The sequence below is a fragment of the Ruditapes philippinarum genome, unplaced genomic scaffold, assembly GCF_026571515.1.
Source record: "Ruditapes philippinarum isolate M1 unplaced genomic scaffold, ASM2657151v2 ctg12079_1_1_1_1, whole genome shotgun sequence".
Lineage (NCBI taxonomy): Eukaryota > Metazoa > Mollusca > Bivalvia > Venerida > Veneridae > Ruditapes > Ruditapes philippinarum.
Window position 1 is genome coordinate 19638 of NW_026857862.1, and position 8615 is coordinate 28252.

An 8615-nucleotide genomic window follows, 5' to 3' on the forward strand; every position below is an offset into this window, starting at 1 on the left:
AGACTTTATGTTAAGTCTCTCTGAAGATAAACAAAAAGATGTTATAGTCGCATTTAATAATACTTCCAGATACACTGATACTATTTTCAATTGAGATAATTCTTATTTTGATCAAATGGTGTCTGACATTTATCCCCATGAACTACAACTTAATAGAACAAACTCTTGAAATTTTAGTTCATAATTTTTAGATCTTCATTTTACTATCAACTACAATTCTATTCACACGAAAATCTATGATAAAAGAGATGACTTTGACTTTTGTATAGTTGATTATCCACATTTAGCTGAAGACGCACTAAGTGGGAGACTCTATGATGGACAGTTCTTAAAGCCCTTTGGGACTGAACTGTCTTAATGTTCGTTTTCTGCCTTGCTTCTTCGTGCTGTTATAGGTGTTTTTCTTGTTCCACTGTCTTCCTTTAGGACATTGAGTACTTTTGTTATGGTCATTGGGTTTACTTTTATATGTTTCTACATGATCATTTTGGTGTTTTACTTAAGTAACCTTTTGTAACCATAACAATTGTTAGAATTTAACTTGGCGGAGATTCATTTTATTTACATTGTCTCCTTTATAGGAACAGGGTGGGGCTAAGTGTGAAATTTGGTGCACCATTAACCGGTTTAACTCCCCAGTAGTACTTGTGATGCTGACCGTGCCAAGGCGGCGCCCACTGTGTTCCTCAGATGTATGTCTATGTTGTTTCATGCTGTATTGGTGACACTTTTGCTTGTGTCCTATGTTGTTTTCTCGTCTCCCCCTTTGCCCCTAGTTTTTGATTATTTCACTGAACTTCCCCCTTCCCCGGGTTTCCTGTCCCCTTCCCCTGTGCCCTTTGACTTTATGGGCCTTTTATACAATCATTTATGTGTTTTCTTTAAATTTCTTATCAGTTACAAATTATTTCCTATTATTCAATCTTTGAATTCCTTATCAGTTAAAATTATTTAATCATTTTAGTGATTAAACTGTCTGTGCTCTGTCTTGTGTCCTGTTCTGTTTATGTTTTGGGTCCGCCTGGGCTCCTAGCCGCTGGTTCTTGTTGCTGGGTCGTGTGGGGGTTGCGTTCATTGAACGCCGCCTTATCTTGTTGATCGTTCATTGAACGCCGCCTTTCCTTGTTGATCTTGTTTATCATATTTTTTTTATTTTTCAAATTTACTGACATGAAAACAAAAGAAACTATAAAAGGAGACAGTTTATTCTGATTGAAAGCAAAGCATGTTCAACGCATATTATCAATACAAATTAAAGTGCAGATTATAAACCCAAAACATTGTTTGCTATCACAATGCCTTTGATGCATTAACTAAATTGTTAGTTAAAGGGACTCCACTAAATTTTTGACATAACGGGATATTATTTTCTGGGATTTGTGAACCATTAGATGTAACTTGTGTACACAATTTCAGCTCATTCATTCACTACGTTATTTGAATAGAACAAAATGAACAAAAACTTGAAAGCGTTAAATATTTCAATTTAATTCTGTGAATATTGTTTTCCTCTGTTACTGTTTTCTATTTAAAGTGACATTATACCCATCCAATGGTATATAATGCATGAAGAGGTGCAAGTTAAAATAAAGCTATGTTTTGCATTATTCCTTTCAATTTTGTAATTAACTTTGCAGGAATGTTGATATAACTCTTGTAGCCAAAGGGCTTGTAATGTCATTTTATAAAAAATGTGGAGCAGTCTTTTTTATATTTTAGGCAGACATATCTTATCCTAAACATTTTCAAGTATCAATTGTTGTTCAATCACAATTAGAATAGCCAATCTGTTGAAACATAAAATCAATTCAGGTTAACTTGACAATGAAAACATGATAGTGTCACTTTAAATTACCCCTCATTACCTAGATAAGAATTTCAAATATATTTAGGCTTTTCGTCCTCAGTGGAGTTCCTTTAGGTATTAATGCTATGCATTGTCATAAATAATCAATGTTTTCTCTAAACAACTAGATCTACTTATATTTTTCTAACAATATTTTAAAACTTTCCTTTCATTCTAATAAGTTTTGAAACATCATAATATGTTTGAAAAAAAATTGTATAAAATATTTTACATTATCTTGAAATGTTTGAAAACAATTTTGTTAATAATATTGCATTATCTTAAAACGTTTGAAAATAACATGACAATAGCTTTGATATTTTGATTCATACAAATGCTAGTTAATTCCATACAAGCATGCAATTGACTAAATATATGGATAAAAGCAACATTAAATGTGTAAAGTATACAGGATTCCTGCACGAATAGCTCAGCATGGCACTTTCTTTCTTTTATAAAATTAACATTCAAATAGAGCTAATTTATTCTTACATATCTGCACATTATATGTAATCATTAAAATATATGCATTCCGTTCTAATTGAAACATTTGACTTATACTATAGAAACTAAATTTCTAATTACCTCCCTTTATTTACATGAAATGTTAAGGTCGGTAATATATTTATAAATAATGCTTTTTTGGAACTTACAATATTGATATATCTTAATTTGAGCATCATATTTATGATATAAAACCGTAAAACTATTGTGTTACAGGATCTTTAAATTGAAAACTTCCCCTGTTATGAAACTATTAATACAGTTTAAAGTACATTGTTTATAAACACAATTTTAATGGAATTACTGCAGTATTAAAATCAGGTATTGATAAAATATTCAATGTGTATATGGACAAGACATCGGACGAAGGAAATCATGATAACAGAACAACTTTCAAGACACGGGCCAGTGCGGGTACATATCACACTGCGGGTATGATTAAAAATAGACGAGCTCAACATAAAAAGCATAAAATAGGAGAATATAGACCCTTTATCTACTGTATATATTTTAAAGGCGCATTATTGCTCATAATCATTTTTTTTTCTTTCTTAAGAAAGGGCAAAAGTTTAAATAATGGTTTAAGACTCTTAAAACATTATTTAAACTTTTGCCCTTTCTAAAGAAAGAAAAAAATATTTTAAAAAAATGCTGAGCAATAATGTACCTTTATAATATATAAGAGCATGTTAGAAGCTTATCATGAGAAATGTAACGTTAAATGTATGGTCATAAAAGAAGCAAAAATGTAAACACAATGGTATTTTGACTTCTGTACTATATCACTCTGAAAACCATTATGCTAATAAGCAAATCATGATTCAGATAAATGACAAACGAGAAACTATTACACGACGATAAAATTAAAAAGCGTTAAAGAAATGAAAACAAAAGTATAACTGGGGATTAATTGTCCTGTAACGAAAAACACTCGTCTTTTTTTGAATATGGATCATGCAAATAATTGTGACACATTTCTTTTTTTCCTTTTTTCAGAAAAGTGTCTACATGAAATAATATTAAAATTCAAATACTTATAAAATGATAGCAAATCAAAGTCAATGTTAAAGGTAAAGTGGAAGAATACTAATACGAGGATAACAAGTGTAAAAGTATATAATACACAGGCTATTATTATTCAACTTAAATGTATCAAAACACTATGATTACTATTTACAGGAAAATCATATGCAGAAATAAAATGAGTTTAAAATGTAACTGCGTTAATATTGGTCAAACTAACAAGTCATTGAACGATTTGGTGTGATATTTAGCACAAAGTGACATCAAAACCATTTTTGCATTGAAAGAGTCCGGTTAAAAATGACTCGAAGATAAAAGAAGCTATGCATGGAAATTTGTCATCCGTGATTGAAAATATTTGGTGATATTTAAGAGTTATTAGATTACATAAAGACTGGTATAGCAGTTTGTAAACATGTAAAGGTTCCTTTCTTTTTGGCGAATAAGTAAATGATATGTAAATTGTGATTTTGAAGTAGATTCTAAAAAGCGTATCATGTCATTATATTGATTTCTTTACTGATAAACTGCATACCAAATAAATCTAAGCTCTATCAGTCACCAAAGCTTTATAGGAAACTTTATCATTATTAAACATTAAAATGAAAAGAAGAAAACGGAATATTTATAGCATCTTACTTGTTTGAAAATATTAAACTGATCCAAAGTTGAATCAAAACGAATATTTAGCAAATTTAAACTTTAAACATGATAAATAGAATACTATTATAGAAATATCAAGCTCTTCTTTTTTTCTAAACCTTGCCTGATAAATTTTATAACATCAGCCACAAGTATGGTATTCTCAATTTATGCTAGCCTCTTAATATGGCTGACAGCATGCTTACACCTAAATATACGACCATGAATACCAAAAAGATTCTTAAAAGGACGGGCAGACGGGGAAGAAAGTATGTCAATGATTACTAAATTCAAGTTTTACTTAGACACATCGTTCTGTGATACGCTGTCTAATATCACAATTTATGTCATGTTCAATTTACCGTCCGAAACTGAGAAACATACAAACCACAATTTGAAAACTCTGTTATTAACTGAACAAACTAAAACATAGTACTCAACATTATAATTTCAATAATGGAATCCGCTATACAAAATTTTGACAGACTGTTGAGTTCGTGTATTGTTAACTTTTGGTTTAGTCTAGACGAAAATTATCCTATAAACATTATTAACTTCAAAAATATACGGCATTGTTTAATGTGCTAATTTCTTTGCTGTATTTAAATTTAAAGTATCTCTGAATGAAACCCGATTGCTATAGAAATAATAGAATGAAGGATTTACAAGTGTTAATATATCCAAACACTTTCTATACTTAAAATGCGCCCAACGAATTGTCCAATTGTGACTGAGGAGTTGCCTTTAAGGGCTTAGGCATCAGAATTGCAGCCACCGTTTATCCCAGCGTGATCGTAAGCGGCGAATATTAAAGTATTTCTTTATTAAAACGAATTGCTATAAAAGAATATATGGAAAGATTTACAAGTATTATATTACTGGCCGCAAATACTGAAACATTTAATCTGTTTTCTTCTTTACATATGTTAAATTAAACTAGTTTCCGAAAACTTTAAAATAGCACAAATCATATCCTTTACATAATCGGACAGAAGCTTCTTTTCTTGACAGATTTGCTCAGTTCATCATAATTAGCTTTTAGCTCTGCTAGTTCTTTCTCCAGATATTGATTTCTTTTTCCGTGCTCTTCCATAAGAATACGCTCAAGTTGGCATCCCATCCGCTTGTTTATTTCATTTTGAATTTTATCTGAGAAATAGTGACAAAAAGACTGCTATAAAAATGATAAAAATACACATAATATGGGAAGGATATTTTCTTCACCATACATTATGTACCAAAATTTTTGTATTCTGATTTTTACTCATACCATAATTTTTCAATTGCTTAAAAGACTAGAATATATTGATGAAAATAGTTATACTACCTTTTATAATATTATGTGGAAGAAAAAACGCTATACTCGGCATTTGGCGCTAGTCAAAAAAGAGCATACTTTAAGACCAATGTTTATAGTGAAAAAACAAAATAGGATTATTTAGGTTCAGCCCTAACTCTAACGGGTCGATACAAGTTTTTCGAACATCTTTTGTTATTCGGAAACCTGATTCTCTTGAAAATTATGTTGACTTATTATGTTTTACCCTTTGAATGTGTATATTTATTTATCTTTCATGATTTTTCATCAACAAAATATAGTACCGTATTGGTCTTTGTTCTTTTGTCCAGTTGCAATGCGATACAGTGTCATCTTATCATCAGATTTGCTCTTAGTAAACTCGTCAAAACACTTATATAGCTGTAAAGAATCAATCATTTGCATGAGATATTTTAAAGGTATCTAACATTTAACTGAAACAACTTTAATGTATAAGAAAACAAAACGTCTGTTTCTAGATGAAGTGTAAAATACATTCATTTATGTGATACTTTGTTGGTAGACTGTATAAATTAAAAACTTATTGCACTTAAAAACAATCGGAACAAACGTATTGTAATATAATTTGGGGTAGAGACAAAGAAAATAGTAATCTCCGCTCCCCTATCCCCAATTTTGAGCAGTAAATTGCAAACTTGACGAATCGCAGACAAGATATTCGCTTCAATATAATTATCACTTAAAATTGAATTTTAAAGATGAAAAGAACAAAGAAACCTAAAAAATATAAGGTCTCATCTATTTTAGCATGTATGACTACATGGCGAATAAAGTTCACGCAAGGTTTGTACAAGGAATCAAAATATTATTTATAAGAAGCAACTAAGTCTTACAACATCTTGGTCATATAACTTCTTCGCTTTGAAAAAATCTTCTTTTAGTTGTTCCATGTCAGCTTCGTAGTTACTGAAAGCTGTCTCACCCGTCATGTATCTACTTTTGTTTTTCCTTAACATGTCATCATACATCTTCGACAATTTCTTCGTTCCCTTTTCCATGCATGTTTTACTTATTTCGTTTTTCATCATATCTAAATGTGCCGTCATTTCCGCCTGTGATTAAATAGATTTTAAGCCCACAAAACAATCAGTAGAAAATCTAAATAAAGCATGCAGTCCATCTAATAATTTCCATATTACACTGAAATTAAACAATGTGTATTATAGATCTTTTTACAAAACGATATTTCCATAGAAACGGAAGTACCATTTCGCGCATGCGCTTTCTGCGTAAGGCAAAAAACAATAACGAAAGTAAAGATAGTATAGGTATTCAACAACTTCATTAACAATTAATATAATCTATATGATTTACCATTCGTTTGGAATAGTTTTTTTAATAAATAACCGATGTAATAGTAGATTTAAGTAATTTATTTCAACATTTCTGCATTAACGCATTAATTCAAGGTCTAACATATTAGAAAGACTCTGAATGAGACATTTGGTTTGGACTAAAGAACCTTCATGTACAAGAATTTAACCATCTCTTGCATTTATAATAGTGCTGAAATGATGAAATGTGTCATCAGGCCCTGTGTTCACTAAGAAAAGATCAGGATCAGGATCAAGTGATTCTGATTTTATTTTCATTGTTTTATAGAACTAAAATTGATCGTATTTTGCTAGAGTAAAAAGATACTTATTCAAAATGTAAAAAAAATACTGATGTGCAAAGAAAAAAAAACCCTTTTGGGATAAAATCAATGAATAACAAAACAAAATTAGAAATAACTGGATCAAAATAAGGATCAGTTTTAGGATCAGGATAAATATTTCGATCAACTGTAAAATGCCCATATCTTGGAAAATAACAATAAATTTATTCTTAAATTTCACAAACATGCCATTTCAAGTCCAATTTTATCAAGTTATGATTAAATATTTAATCTAAGAGGATAGACAGCGGAGAATATTTGACTTTTTAAATTTGATCCTGATCTTGATCCTGATTCTTAAATCTTTGTGAACACGTGGCCAGGATATACATACATCTTCCTTAAAAATACTCTATTGCTAGTGTCATTATTAAATCACTAAAGACGTGAATGTGAATTCTATGGTTAATATTTTCGTGCTATTCTTTACTTAAAGCTTTTATAAATGTAATTTCAATGTCACCCCGAAAACAATAATTTTGGCATGACTTAAAGCCGTAAGTACGTAAAGTATGATTTTATATGTATTAAATACATGTAAAAAATGTGCGAGACTAACTAATGCAATGATCCAAAAGAGCATACAAAAGTCCCCATAAAGTACCATTCGTGCTTTTTTTTATCAGTAATTCAAATTAAAACAACACGGTGTTTAAGATAAAATTTTATTGCCCGTGTATGACGTACCATTATACAATTAGAACTGAGCTCTTCCTTTGATTATGACAAGGGTGTAAGTGTCATAACAGATGGACACGTGACCAGTTGTTTTTTCAACTAGCTAATAATCCTATTCAACCGAGACCATGACATGCCTTATAACGTAGAATTATGATAATCATATTTTAATAACTTTAATATATACCTATCTTATCAATGTTTAAATTAATTTTGTGAAGTGACAACAATATGCTAATCTCGTAGAGAAAATGGTTTAACAGCACTATGTTAAATATACGTGTAGATTGTCATAATTATGTTTTTAGAAAGGAAATACGATAAGGGCATCAGTGATAACTGTACAAGAATCTAAAGTATATCACACGCTAAAAAATGTATAATGAAAATGTAAATACTCATATACTAAAACAATCAAGACTATTCGATATTAATTTTGGTTTATGTATAATTTTCTGATTTTAATGTTTATGCTATTTACTTTATATTTTCAAGCTGCATTTGATATGTACTTAACCAATATGTTATGCATGTCATTACCACCAATGTCAAATTTATGTAAAATTGTATATTTGTTTATTAATTATTTTCACTTTATAAGATTGTATTAATTATGTAAATCATTTAAATGTGGAAATAAAGAGTATATATACCTATATTTCAAAAATGTGTTACGAAACACTGAATAAAATTGTGTGTTATTTCGCAATGCATAATGGAAATGTTCTATACTTCTCAAGATTTTGTTACATCACTTACACATATATTTATGTGACTGTTTGACATCACAGTCAAAAAGGATAAATTATATGTTCAGGCAAACCTGAGACTTAAAATGATTTTTATTCACGGGACAAATTGTATGAATACCAAACAAAACATGTTCATGAACGTGCATTTATCACATGTTTGCATTTTGTTTTTAG

The 8615-nt window shown here is 29.9% G+C and overlaps 1 protein-coding gene across 1 annotated transcript; it reads right to left on the reverse strand.

Annotated features, from left to right (window-relative positions):
* Positions 1-4824: 4824 nt before the first annotated feature.
* LOC132751269 (uncharacterized) lies at positions 4825-6616 on the reverse strand. Its single transcript, XM_060741424.1, has 3 exons — positions 6188-6616; positions 5618-5714; positions 4825-5164 (listed from the first exon to the last, which is right to left on the reverse strand). The coding sequence occupies exons 1-3, from the start codon at positions 6398-6400 to the stop codon at positions 4992-4994; spliced, it is 483 nt and encodes a 160-aa protein (XP_060597407.1). The 5' UTR covers positions 6401-6616; the 3' UTR covers positions 4825-4991.
* Between the last annotated feature and the right edge of the window lie 1999 nt (positions 6617-8615).